Source organism: Ornithodoros turicata, chromosome 8 (assembly GCF_037126465.1).
Source record: "Ornithodoros turicata isolate Travis chromosome 8, ASM3712646v1, whole genome shotgun sequence".
NCBI classification, from domain to species: Eukaryota; Metazoa; Arthropoda; class Arachnida; order Ixodida; family Argasidae; genus Ornithodoros; species Ornithodoros turicata.
The window spans coordinates 12,067,111-12,081,880 of record NC_088208.1 but is presented as its reverse complement, the minus strand read 5'-3'; the positions used below and the strand labels follow the sequence as shown (position 1 = coordinate 12,081,880).

The window sequence follows — 14,770 nt, the reverse complement described above, 5'->3', positions numbered from 1 at the left end:
TCCCCTTGAAAGAAAAGTAGGACCGAGGGTCTCGTCCATTCAAGGGATCATGTCGTAATCCCCTCAAGACTGTGGCTTTCGGGCGCGACCTTGTTCACCTCTAGCTTCGAGCGTAGTTCAATTCTACCAAATTCTGGCGCTGTCGAACACTACAACGTCATTTATTTACAAACAGGGAGAGGTCTATTGTTGGGCATAAAGGAAAACGATCTAAGCGTGTTGCACTTCACCGCAGGCAACTCAAGGTCTAACTCAACTGCCCGCGCGCTGCACCTGCGTAATGCTATTTTGTGTCCGAAGTAACTTGGAAGTAACTCGTTCTTTTTAAGTAACTCAGTAAGCGAGTTAGATTTCATGCTGAAGAACTTCGTTATTAACTTAGTTACATTTAGCACGCGGTAACTTAACTTGTAACGAGTTCTTTTTGACGGGTAACTTCTCAATCTATGGTTCGAACCATCAAAATCAATAGGACTTTTTGTGGCCTGCTCGTGTGTATGAGGAACTGGTCACCCGAGCAGGTGTTCCGGGGCAGCGAAGAGACAGTGTAACTACCTCAAATCCATTATTTAACTGTTTAATTAGGAAATTTCGGGGAAGGTTGAGACAGTAGAATGGGAGACAGACGATACTCGTTGAAAACCGTTGTATTGTGGTAGAAGCACAAGAATAACGTCCAATATTTTTTTTTTTTTTTGTTTCGCAAGCCCAATCCTCTGTTTCGCATGCTTTGAAAACTAAAACAAAAACAAAATCCTCCAGTCGTAAACGGGAGATCATCCCTGGGCCCGTCACTCGTGACGCAAGCGGCGCAACTCGAGCAGGTATACGCGTCGCTTTACTTGAGAAATAAGGAAGACACAAGGCGTAGAAGGCGTAGGGAGGGATGGGGGGGAGGGGACTTCTCCACATCACGCGAGGATCGTGTCGGCTGTCCGCGGCTGCATTCCCGGGATGTTTTCGTAAAGTTCATTGCGCAGTTATATTACAACGTCAACATGTCAAAATTGCCTTGTTCATGGCCAAATCCAGTTCACCAACGCTCTCCCTCGGAGCACTTCTGACTTTTTTGCACAACGTAGCACTTCGGTCCTCACAGCCTGGAGGCTGCGAGGCAATTCACCACGTTATCACCAGCAATGGAGTACAGCATCCCCCCCCCGGCGATAAAGCTCATAATCACAAAACAAAGTTTTTGTTGTTTATTACACCGCAGGCCGAATAGGACTGTGGCTTCTGGTGGACAGTTTCCAACCATATTATATGTCGCCTCACTTCTCCTTTAAAGAATCCTCAAATGAAACCGAAACTGCGTCGATCGGGCACTCACGGAGGACAGCGCTCGATGCACGTCAACGTGCCACGTCAACCGCTCTGCGGCCGAGATAAGCGTCCGTCGGCTAAGTTCATGTACTCCTGAGGCGCACCGTTTTAGTTGCGGCTCATTTGAGCAACGAAATTTAGACAGGGATATTTCACGAGATGATCTCGTTTCAGGATTTTTATAATATAGTGGCCAGTACTCTCTCCAATTATGGTATCTCGATTTTGCCCGAAATTATCCAAGTAAATAGTTCATTAATACATTTTAGGTCAGCTTATTGTTACATACACTCTTCGAGAGTATCTCCGCCCATCCGTATTACTAACTTGTAAAAACGACATCTTTGTTGCCCTCATAGCTTTTTATGCACACAATTCGTAAAGAACAAAAAAAAATCACCTTGTACGTTGTCACGTATACCGTAGATCCGTACAAATACATTCGAAACCGATGCGAATAGCCCATTTGAATGTTCGAATATGAGGCGAATAATTGTAGAACCGAAGCGAATACGAAGCGAGTAGTTGCAAAATTGAACGCATTGCACGCATAGGGGGAGTGGAAATAAGCCGCATAAAGTACGGAAAACATAAGCAGACAACGGCTATATTTTAATTTGCAGCGGTATAACCCCAAACAGCTGTTAGTATGCATTTAGAGGGCTGTCTTGCCGTGCAGAAACACTAACACTACGAGATACGTCAGACTCTCCCTTCTGGATGTCAGACGGAGAATAATGGCTACTTGGGCGCCTGGAATAGGAAGATATTTACATGCCCCGTTGGCAAACTTATTGTACAACTACCTGTACAAGTGCACTTTAGTGCGCCACCATCATAGTGTACATTCTGTGCGCTATGAACTCAAGAAAGCAGAAACCCAACGAGAAAATCAAGATGAAGCAGAGTGCTGTGCCACCTGGTTTCGACTTAGGGAAGTGCGCAGAAATAGTGTGTCTGGCGGCTTCGCTGTATGCTGCACTGTTTCGCTGTTCGTTCTTGCGTGGCCTTTTGCGTCCACCCGATGGGAGATTCCATCACCGCCGGTCAGGACTCGTATAGAGAAATACCATCCCCTCTACATTGCCATGAAGTTCGCACAAAAAATAAGACGCTCTGCACAAGTACCGCGTCCTTCAGAGTTGACTTGAACGCCGCTTTGCCGTGCGGAGCGCGGTGGAGGCACCCTAACAGATTTTAGCGAAACTAATGGGAGATAAGGCTTAGGGCTATCACACTCGTGCTAGAGGGGTGCCTGAAGTTAGTGGGGAGCAATGTTGCCTACAACTGTGGTTATCAACGCGGTGCTCGTTTTAATTCGAGCTATTATGCATCTTGCATGCTATCTGATATCGGCGAGAAGGTGTCTTTCCCTTGTTGGCATTCATGTAGAGACAATCTTGTGGGCATGAATTAATCGTCGGAGCGTTGTGTAAAAGGATTGAGGATAGACAGAAATGTTTCAGACATTTACCCAGTACAAAATAAACTGAGCACCGGAAAACCATGGAGAAGGCAACGGGAGAAGTGGCGCGGCACAAGTACTCACGATTACATAAATGTTTGTATTGACTATCGTTCTGAACCATTATTGTTTATTGATTTATTATGAGTGCCCTTCCGGAAAACTCCTTTACGGAGGCGCATTTAAACGCTGCTAACAAACAGATGTGAAGTGCAAGAGGCTGGTGCAGGCACCCGAGCCGTCTCCTAGGTCCGGGACTTCCTATCTGATCGCACCCTTTTTGTGCGCACTGCTCACTGCGACACAGCTCCCTTCCGTGTGAGCCGCGGGGTGCCGCAGGCCGTGTGTTGAGTCCATCGCTGTTCAACCTTGTCAACGCTGACGATGTCTGCATTTGAACTTCAGTTAACGGGAGAGACGGGATTCAGCGGCTCCTGCAGCAAGCCCTCGACGTCATTGAATAATATCTCGCCGACAGGGGCCTACGTGTACCTCCCCAACCTCAAACCTACGTGTACCTCCCCCAAAATAGTCGCCATGAAGTTCATCAACCGCTCATTTAAGAACTACCCACTGAACGTCGCGGGAACGCCACTTGATTTCGTCCCCCGCTAGAAATATTTCGGCATCATCGTCGACAAGAAGCTGTCATGGATCCAGCACATCGAGGCCCTCTCTACGAAGACGAAGAAATTCGTGCTGCGACGCACCTCTGGAGCGTCGTGGGGTCCCTCGTGCAACGACTTCCGACACGTCCATAGCGCACTTGTGCCGGGGGACTGCTACGGTACTACCTCCTAGTACTCCACGAAATCAGTAGAACGGATGAGCGGGACCTCCTGAACGCACAGGCGCGCAGCCTCTGTGTATGCCTCGGAGTGCCACGTACGGCTGAAACTTGCACACTACTTGCGGAGGCGCGAGAGACGCCCAGATATACGACGTCGTTGTTGTTCAAACCGAAACCATGCACGCACATGGTCCCGTGAGGTGTGTCCTCCTCGTCGTTCACAGTTGGCCGAGAAACAACAAATTTACTTGAAGGTGGAGAGTGGAGAGGTTCATCGCCAGAGGCGATACTCTACCCCATTGCTGGTGGGGATGTAGGGGAATGAAATAATGAGCCCCTTCACAATAACGATCGAAGTCCGACGGTGTCCAGAAATGTCAGAAGAGCTTTGAGCGCAGATCGTTGCTGGGCTGGATTGGGCCAGGGTCCAAACAATTTCCAAAGAGAGAAGGGGCGGGAGTCGACCTGACTAAGAGATTCGGAGAGTGCCGTTCGGGAAGGGTGGTAGTGGGGGCAATGAAGAAGAATCTGCTCCAGATCCCCTAGGGCACCACAGTGGCAGCAGGTGGGAGAGTTAACTTGTCTCAAGCAGTAACGCCACTGAGCTGTAAAGGCCACATGGAGTCGCATTCGGTGGATTAATGCAGCATCCTGACGAGAGGTGTTTCGTGGCATGCGGAATGCGAGCATTGGATCAACTCTGCTCAACATAGATGGGGGGGGGAATGTCCGTTGTCCATTGGCGGGAAGCCAGGGGTGTCACGAGGCGTCGCAGAATGGAACGGCGGTGTCCTCTCAGCAGAACAATACTGGTCCGTTTCCGATACGAGAGTGCTGCTTCTGCGGCGCTGTCGGCCTGCTAGTTCCCCACGACATCACAATGGGCTGGAACCCACTCGAGAACTATCCTATGGCCTTCTGCATAATATGTGTGGTAAGCCATTAACACATCTGTGACTAATGGTGCGGATGGATCTCGTCCGCCGGAATTTTCAATAGCTTGAAGTGCAGATTTGGAGTCTGTGAAGACTGTCCATTCCCGCGATCAGTGATGTGTTGTAGAAATAAAAGGATGGCATAGAGTACCGCAGCTGTGGAGGAGGTTGGACGTGAAAGGTGTCTTCCTTGCACTACGCCTTCGGATAGTATGACGAATGCTGAGTCGGACTTCTTGTTTCGAGATGCGCTATCTGTATATGATGCTGTAAACGTAGAAGAAGGATTTGAGGGGGGACCTGATCTCTTCTTTCAAGAAGGTTTAGAAGGCTTACAAAAGTCGGCGGTACCGGCAGAGACCAGGGGGCTTCCGGCTGTATAATGTCCTTAGCTATGAAGCCAGTGAGAGTCTGGCGTGTCCTCTGCGCTACTCGATAGAAGTCGCTTTCAGGGCGGTATCGAATTTTCCTGAGGAGCGGGTGACGGGGAATGTGAGCACGAAGACGGAGGAAGTGCCGAGCCGTATCACGTTCACGGAGAACCTCAACCGGGAGTTCACCAGCTTCAGCCACGCATGCCGTGTTTCAGCCATTCTTGGAACTCTGAGGCAGCGACGAAGGCTTCAGGCAAACAGGGACCGAAGGGTATTTAATGATGTTGATATTCTGTGCAGGATAGGAAGACTGTAAAGCACAGTCGCCCTCACCAACGCCGCGTGAGCTGCGTGCAGGGAACGCTGATCACAGCCCCATCCTGAGCCAGAAAGATGTTGAATTGCGGGGAGCCATCGCTGCACTTTAGTTTCAAGGTGTTTACTGTGCCGAGCTCAGCCTCGGCACAGTAAACACCTTGAAACTAAAGTCGATAACTTTTTTTTTAGTTCCGTGTTAGCGCCGCGAAGCAACTGTGGCTATGAGCGGCGTACAGACATGGACAGATGGAGAGAGGATAGCAGGAAGGAGTGGGGGACAGCGGGGTTAGTATGCGTCCTGGGCCGACTTCAGGGGGAACTGTGCCGACATTCGTCCAGAAAGTCTCCTGAAAACCCAGGGAAAACCTCAGACAGCACGGCCGGCGACAGGAATCGAACCCGTGTCACATCCCAGTCTCGGCATGTAAAGCGATCATCCTAACCACTATGCCACGGGAGCTGGTCGAGTCGATTACTGTGCCAAGGAAGCGGTGGAAGCGAACCCGCTCAAGCTTCTTGGCACCAACACAATGAAGGAAATTGGTCATAGCTTTGGACATTCATTGGTCAAAGGAAGCTCGACGCACTTTTCGGGTGAAAGCACGAGTAGTATAGCCTAACCATCTCTCCTATTATTTACGCTAAGAGTCAGTAGAGTGTCTTTCACCCTCCTCCGTATGTCGAAACAGGGTTCAAGTCAACTCTGGACGAAGCAGTATATTTAGTAAACTTTTTTTTCTTTTCTTTTCACCGCGTTCCAAAACGTACAGTCGGTGTGTTGTGCACGGATGAAAAACTATCTCCACAAATTAAATATGATACACATCCTCGTAACTGCATCGTAACTGTGAGGCAACTTCCTATGCTACTTACTTGTGAGCGAACTCGTGTGCCAAACGAATCACAACACTGAAAGACCAGGCCTTGTCTTCTACGACAGACGAACGTCCCTCTACGCATACACCCGCTACGGTAGCCACACCTGCAAAGAAAATGTGCGATAACTCACGTTTGAAGGTGAGCGCAGCTCATTATTTTTTAACATAAGGTGATGGAAGTATCAACTCAAGGTGAAGGTACACATAGGGCATTACTGTGTTGGTATAGTTCCCCGTTAGCACTGCCATTCGAAAAGGTAAAGACTATTGTGGGGGCTGAATAATGCACCTTTCTCTTAAAGGAGTACAGAGGGCCATAAAAAAAATCAGATTCAGACGTCTGATGAAAGTGTGTGTCATTTTACCGAATAGCGCGAAAGGTTTTGATGTGTGCAATCTGTTTCCCAGAAAAAAAAAAAAAAACTCCCATAAACATGGTTTCACGCATTCACCCTTAACACTCCACTCCATGTATAATGAGGAAGAGGAGGCATACTGCACTTCACCGATAACGTTATAAGGAGAACTCGTTCTCGTTCGCTGGTCAGTGGGGGTCAGTGCCTTGTCCCTTTGCCGCCGTAAGCCAGTTTTGCCAGTTCTCCCGGAGAACTGGGGATAGAAGGAGCGGCCCAATCATTACCGAGCCAGAAGAAAGGCTTTTTCAGAACCCCGAACACAAGAGTAGCAGATGACAGCGGAATAGCAGACACCATTTCTCCAGACCAACCAGCGAGCATTCTCCTTATAGCGTCAGCGCGAGGTTCCAGGCAGATCACATGCTGGTACTGCTCTTCACCACCGTTGCGCACGGTCGCTTTTTGAGGCGTATTTTCAATTCAATTTCTGCGATACATATCACTCTGTGGTGTGAATTACTTCGCATGGTGGATCTTACTGGCCAACTTAACAGTTTTATTGGAAGAACACAGGGTGTTAAAAATGACTTCTGTGCTATTTAAGGGCCCTCATCTCACCCGCTCCAACTTTCATCTGCTCTACCTAGAGTGTTGTATCACAATATAATTTGCTATGCAGCTGCTATCGAAATTTCTTTCTTTCTTCTTTCTTTTTACCTTTCATTTCTGGAAAAAGTGAGAGAGCCTCTAGGAACTTAGAGTCACTAAATAAAGTTGGCTTCAGAGCAGAGTTCGAGGTAACTCGATACGGTAACTAACTTCCTTTTTTGGTAACTAATCCCGGTACTTTTGCGCCGTGGTAACTTTGGAGTGACTCGTTTCTTTTTCAAGTAACTTTGCCAAAGTAACTTGAACTAAGTTCCAAGTTACTATTAATTCGCTTTTCACTCGCGTCCTCATATTTTCTTGCTTTCTCTCCAGTTATTTTATGGCATTTTATGCCATAAAATGTGATATTCAATCAATGACAGTACAGTATTCTAGATCAATCAATGACAGTACAGTATTCTATTCAGTAAGTAAGCACCTCTGCCATCGAAATGAAGCTGAACCATTGTGTGCCCACAGGGAGTAAGATGCAAAGCGTTCGAATTGTTAGACATTAACGAAAACAATCTAAGCGAAGCGTGTTGCACCCCTCGGCAGGCAACTCAAGGCTAGTTCAACTGCCCACACGCGCCGCACCTGTGTATGACATTTTGTATCCGAAGTAACTTGGAAGTAAATCGTTCTTTTTTTAAGTCGCTTCGTGACTGCGAGTTACATTTTAGGCTGAAGAACTTCGTTATTAACTTAGTTACATTTTTCACACGGTAACTTAACTCGTAACGACTTCTTTTTGACGGGTAACTTCTCGATCTATGCTTCAGAGTAACAGCACTAAACAGTGAAGCCATTTTGTTACCGCTCTGCACCAGCGCCATCCTTAGTTGAGGAGCATGGCCAGCTACCATGACAGCGCTCGCAGTGGCGGTTGGGTTCAGAGAAGCATGTGTGATTGTCGTGCGGCATTATATATGTATTGTCCACAAGAGCGTCCTGAAGGAGGTCAAGGTGAGCTCAAGGCGGTCAGGATGTCTTGGCGAGCTCCCCGCAGTAGGAACACCGTTTCGGAGCGTGCTCGATGGATCGTGGTCGCGAGCGTCTGTAGGTGACTCTAGCGTGACACAAAAAACAAAATGGCCTCTCCTTGCCTCTCGCCCGTGGAAACCAGTGCCCCTGCTGTGAAGCGAAGTTTATGTTGAAGAAAGAATCAGATATTTCCCCGATAGTCAATGAACCGTCTGCAGATAATTTTCTATAAGATCCTTGAGAAATGTCGCAGGATCGATAGTGGCCTGTAGTTTGAAAGTAGATTTTGGTCGCCTTTCTTAAACATAAAACTGGTGCAACACTGGCAATTTTGATATCCACTGGGAATTTCCCTTGTCGAAGGCATTAGTTGCATATCTTCTAAAGCTGACTTGCAATTACATGCGTTTCCACCAAGTTGCCACTGTTCCCGGCCGGGTAGTTGAACAGAGTGAATATCCGTGGCAAACTTTTTCTTCTTCCTTTTTTTTTACCGATGTGATATTTCGCTGATGCCCTCACGGTGTGCCTTTGTGGATACCCCAGTTGCCTAGCCGGAGAACGGGTTTCGGGTGTCGAAACTCCTCCGAAATTGTACCTTTGATAGTGCATTTGAAAGCAGAAGAGCAAGGGTGATATTCGTCTCCCATATGTAAAGTTTCATCAAACCCGTCTCGAAACATCTTTTTCTGGCTGCGCTATTGGGATTCCACATGCCTTGCATATACAGTGCCTTGCATATAATGTTGGGAAGCGCCTGCAGGGCTTTAATACTTCGGTGGCAAAGTTAATCCATTGAAACGTAGACCTACCCGCAATGCCGCAATTTACCACGCCTCCTTTAATTAAGCACATGTCTCGCCTGCAAAAGAAAATAAACATATATATCTTTTTTTTTTATTCTCGCGGTCTAGTTAGTGAACAAGCGCAGAAAGTTGGGCTAGTTGGTGAGACAGCATACTGCAGATGTTGGGACTCGGAAGACAGGGACTGAAGGAAGCACACAAACACAAGCGTCAAGCGACGCTTGTGTTTGTGTGCTTCCTTCAGTCCCTGTCTTCCGCGTCCCAATATCTGCAGTCTAGTTAGTGGGCGCAACACAGCTAAATGTTCCGGATAAAATATATACAGGGTGTTTCAAAAAACGTGTCATTCGGACTTTATAAAAAAACGGGGCGACGGAAAAATACGGGGTAAAGGGCACTTGTGTGGCAACTAAATTTGCCATCTTGCAAAAATATTTTAATTTGATTTTAATTAACATAAATTGAATTTCTTTAGTTGAACTCCAAAATTTCCCAAGTCAACCTAACGTTTTTTTTACAGGATTAGAGAGCCTGTAGCGAACTTAGTCAGATCCACCAAGAAATCCGCTCGATATTGCAAAGGGTACTGCCCAAAAAAAGTACCGAAGTTGAGGCTTCATAGTTTCGGGTATTCAACAGCGCAGCAAATCAGTCGGAAAAATGCGCGGAGGGCAGGACATGCTCCTGCCCCCATGAAGCTACAACAGTTTTATCGCCGGACCGGCGTGCAGCACAAGACGCGCAGATAACAAGGCAGGTGACATTCCACCATACGTTGATAAGCGGCAAACAAAAATGATTCCGCCTCTTTTTTCACGCCCTGTGTTTTTTCGACCTTCTATCTTTCATGGGGGCAGGAGCAGTCCTCCTCTACACGAATCTTTGCGTCTGATTTGGTGCGCCGTTGAATACCCGAAACTTATAAGCCTCAATTTAGGGACTTTTTTTGGGCTGTTCCATTTGCAATATCGAGCGGATTTCTTAGTGGACCTGACTAAGTTCGCTACGGGCTCTCTAATTCTGTAAAAAAAACGTTAGGTTGACTTGGGAAATTTTGGAGTTCAATTAAAGAAATTCAATTTATTTCAATTAAAATCAAATGAAAATATTTTTTCAAGGTGGCGAATTCAGTTGCCACACAAATGCCGTTTACCCCGTATTTTTCCGTCGCCCCGTTTTTTTATAAAGTCCGAATCACACGTTTTTTGAAACACCCTGTACATTCCTAGAGCGAGCACGATGATCATGAAAGTCTACAACGTACCCTGTGAGAAACGAGAGCAGGTCCACTTTATAAAATATGTTGCTGTGATTCTTCTTGTAAAAACCTTTGAATGCGGAAAGCGTCTTTGAGAAATCAGGCTTGCTTCCATTCTGTACACTTTCAAAGATGACGAAGTGCTGCTCCTCGTCAGTCTATAAAAGAACAACCCATGACCCTTCAAGGTTTCTTACATTTCCACGTACTTTACGGGCAGTTAACGGCACACCGTTCTTACTCACTGAAAGCGGCTTACTATAAACGAAAGCACAAACGTGTCCCAAACGTTTGCTTTTCGTTGAAAGTTCTCACCTGCTACTTTTATGTTACGCGTGTAGAGGGGTGGTGTTACGGCACGTCCATTGTCATTTACGCATGGTGCTCCGTGTCATTCGGCACAGAAATATTTCGCTACGCTTCCTACTTAATGAGCTACCGAACGTAATAGAGGCTGAGTTAAGTGAAACCCAGAAGGAGGGAAAACAACTCAGTCCAAGAGATCCCGGTTGCGCACTTCGATTAAAAGGGTAACACATCGCAAGAGATTCTCCTCGGCGAGTGAAAGATTGCGTTACGTTGAGAGCAACACGAAACGAACGGGGTTCATGGGTCTCACCGGTCGTTACTTATCAGCGAAAAAAAATCCGCAATTTGTGCTTTCCCCGTCCTTCTCAAGAAGCGCGACAAGGTGGAGAGGCCTCGGATTAGTCTCCCGTAACGATCTCCCGCGATGATTGGGCAAATCGCTCCGGGAGACCAATAAGAGCCCGCTCAGCACTGTCGCCTTTCTCGAGGAGCGGAGTGTAGTAGAGAAATGGAGTGTCGTTGATAATGAGCGGTCTACCGGCCATAGTGACGGCAAGTTGCTCGTAAAAAATAATAAATAGAATTTCAAAAGGGGCCAATTTAATAATATGAAATTTAAAACATTAAATTCCAAATCAAAATGGGGAAGAGGGAAAACTTAAATTGGGGTGTCGTTAAGGTAACAGCACCTTTCAGTTCGGACATTTCAGTTCAGACACAGTTCAGTTCGGACCAAGACATTCTGAAACTTCAGTGCCCCTTTAATGTATAAGGCTTGATAACGATCACACAGTTTGCAGTAGTTGATCCCACTGCTGGTGACCTTTCGTCAACTGCCATTCATAAAATCGGGGTGCAGAACCTCGAACACGCTTCGGCCTCGAGCCATGAAGTCAGAGTTACGAGCGTATCAGCCATTCCTATTCGTTCTCCTAAAAACGTGGCCCGCTTCTGTGCGGGAGTTCGCAACCGCACTGGCGGAGATGTATGCCATGACGTCACGGCCGAATGTGTTTCGATATTCGAGGTGCCGTTTGTGTACGGGATTTTTTACGTCATTTGCGCAAAAATATGGAATGCCGGCCGACATCAATGTATAAGCTCATTCTACATCTATCCGGCACGGCATTGGACGATGTGTCACGAGCCCCTTAATGGTGAGCGCTCAATAAACAATTGGGTTCACGAAAACGGTGTCCGCGCAGGACTCCAGGCTTTACGTGTCCAATACGTATCCTAAGCACTCGTCATAGAAAAGGTGGAGTAAAGCACGTACGTTGTTGTAAAACGTGAAGCCGACGACGGCAATTTCGATGTCCAGGGTCTTTATAGTCTTATATCTTAGATTAACCTGAAAACGCGTAGGATATATACTGTAATAGTTTTGTAAAGTTGGTCAAAATTGGCGGAAGGAAGGACAAGTGTGCACACTTACGGAGTTGATAGCTGCTCCCAAGTACAAAATGACATCCGTCTCATTTTTGTTGAACTGTTCAAAGAGGACGCTGTCCACAACGATATGAGTTTCTGCACGGGCAAACGTTTTGTCTAGTCGGCTCTCTGCAAGAAAGAAGGTGGCCTCAGCTACTGATGCGGTTTACAATGTCACTAAATGTTGCAAAGACGCAACCACTGGCGGATCCAAGGGGGGGGGGGCGGTTTGCGATCGCCCCCCAAAAAACGTCAGTGTATACATTGGGTTTCCCTCTCCCCCTCCCCCACTATGCAACCCGACAAAGAAACCGCCCCCCCCCCCCAAACCGAGGGTCTGGATCCGCCCCTGGACGGAACATCACGACTGCATCGCGAAGCATACGGTACGTTCTACCCAAATGGCAATTTATTGGCTTTAAATCATGTACGTTTAACAAATTCCAATCATGCTTTGCACGGCGATTCACCGACCGCACACACAAAAAAAAAAAAAAACATCCACGTCTCCATAATGTTTCCCAGTACTTGAAATTTCCCAAGCTCATTTGGGAAAACTCAATTTCTCGCGAATAAAATTTTGTAAAAGTGCTTAGAAGTAAAATCAAAATCAAGTTTCCTAAATGTGCCCAGGAAATCAATAGCGTTTACCCCTTTATGATCAGACAGGTAAATTTTTCGTGATTTTTTTTATCAAGTGACGTAAAACACCCTGTATAGGGACCGTGGAGTAAAGTTTCGGAGTGGAGAAAGCCCCCTCTGTAGTTGGCAGAGACGCCAAGCGGACGCGTAACATCTGCAGTCGAACGCTGACGGATGTGTACCGGCCGTGTATTGATGGGAAGAATCGCTCACACTTCGTTTATTTCCTTTGTTTCTGTCTTTACCTGAATGAACGAGGGCGGTAGGAAGGCACAGGCCAATAATACACTCTTTAAAAAAAAAGGATGTACTTTAATACCTTTCGTTGCACATATATCACTACCTTTTTTGGAGAGCACAATTGCTCTCAAAAGGGAGTCTCCTCACTCCCTTCAGGCCCTTTAACTCCTTACTGGAAAGTAATATTGCTCTCCAGTAGGCAGTTAAAGAGCCTGAAGGGAAGAGTGTGAAGCGAATTGTGCTACTTCCACAAAGGAAGTGAAATGAACGATCGGAGAAAGAAAACTGTAAAGATGAAAAGGTAAAAATCGAAAAACATCACCTCTCCAAGTCATCGAACTGTACGTCCACATGACTGTATACGTGACAGGCTACAGTCCATAGAAGTGACCCAACTTGCAAGACTCTAACAGGAACGGAGAACTCGACGACACATGCCTAGAATGCGGTCTTAAAATATGGATTCCATATCTCTCTCTCTCTTGGGTCTCTCTTCCCCTAAACCCATGCTCCATATCGCAGTGCATTTGGTGAAGCACTGCGATATGGACCGATCACGTTGATGAATTGCGAATTTCGACGTGCCACCTTCATTGCAAGGGGCTGTTTGTGATGCCGCGTGCATAGACGCACGTAGTGCCGCACTGTTTCCTGCGTCCCCAGTACATCTAATCTATCTGGCTTGTACAGTAGCTAGGAAATATCAGAAGTTTCTCGAAGACTGCATCTTTTAGGTGTCTTCTGTTCTGTTCTGCTGTAAAATCAGATTCGCAAAGGAGAACAGCACTTCCACAGGTGCCGATGAACAAAGACTTGTATTAAATTTGAAGAAGGTGCTTCGTACAGCAAGGTAATCAGCCACGACTATTGTCAGCAACAACAGCGAAAAACTCGCCGTCTAAAATGGTTTGTCGCATGCATGCTAGCTCAAACACTGAGCTCCGAACTCGCCCTTCTTCCCGAAAGGTCAAATTATACACCGCAACTTTAAGACATATGAGTCAGTGTATTCAAAAATTGCTATTTAAATATAATTATAAATACATTTTCGAGTCAGTATTTAAATACAAAATATAAATACATGTGTTTATATTTTAAATAGTATTTTAATTAAACTGTATTTAAACCCTGCTCATCCCTGGCCGCGACGTATTAATAATGTACCCAGTGCGAGGTTTCTATATTGCATAGGTCACGATCACGTCGTTGTACGCTATAAAAGGAGATGTCGAAGCAAACTTACCAACCATTTCGCTGACAATGCCTGCTGCTCCATCAGTCGCGGGCTCTGAAACTGCAGAGCACGGACACGGATTATTTTTTGTTGAACTATATCTACAGACTATGGCATTCAGTGCAGGATGGATTTAAACGAACGTACTGCCGTGTATCCGCTAGGTGTAACACGATCACGGCTATATGCTGCGACGTCGTTATGTGTCCCGTCTGCGTTCCCTTCTGTCGCCTCACGTCAGGGCGCTCACATTTGGGTGGCGAAGACGAACCTTGATATGCCGCCCAGGACATTTGCCCTGTGACTCCGCGGATGCCCCCGAAGTATAATGTAGCACTTCCCTCTCCACATAGCGACATTGAGCGACTGTTGATAAAACTTTGCCGCCTTTTTGTCTTCTGACTAATTGTCTCGTGGTGGGCACTCATCGCTGGCATCGCTGTCGCTGCCATCTGGCAGTAGCACGGTGCTTCGCCTGTGTACTGTCAATGCCCATGTACGCGTAAGATGTCCGTACCACAGGGGTGATCTATCACATGTTGGTCCATAGACGAGCAGGTCAATGCAGGACGAACGTAATGCGTTCTGGACAGTTCGTGGTCACACGCCATAGGAGTCCATGACTGGCGGCCGGACTGTTTGAACACGATGCAGTAACCGTGTTTTCGTGTCCGTCTTTAAGTGTCACTACTCTGTATTGCCAATATTCTTGCAGTTTTGCAAGATTGTTTGGAAAGGTGGAGTCGTACTGATGGCCACTCAGAAACCGACACTACTTG

The 14,770-nt window shown here is 46.7% G+C and overlaps 1 protein-coding gene across 2 annotated transcripts in view; it reads right to left on the bottom strand.

Annotated features, from left to right (window-relative positions):
* Positions 1–14,770, bottom strand: part of LOC135366473 (venom metalloproteinase antarease TserMP_A-like) — an 83,978-nt gene that overhangs the window by 29,909 nt on the left and 39,299 nt on the right. For both annotated transcript variants that reach the window (XM_064599183.1, XM_064599184.1), the window contains exons 9-14: positions 14,001–14,051; positions 11,880–12,004; positions 11,721–11,795; positions 10,142–10,293; positions 8,884–8,933; positions 6,079–6,187 (exon numbers count right to left, since the gene is read on the bottom strand). In XM_064599183.1, the coding sequence (XP_064455253.1) occupies positions 6,079–6,187; positions 8,884–8,933; positions 10,142–10,293; positions 11,721–11,795; positions 11,880–12,004; positions 14,001–14,051 (562 nt within the window). The remainder of the gene's footprint in view (positions 1–6,078; positions 6,188–8,883; positions 8,934–10,141; positions 10,294–11,720; positions 11,796–11,879; positions 12,005–14,000; positions 14,052–14,770) is intronic.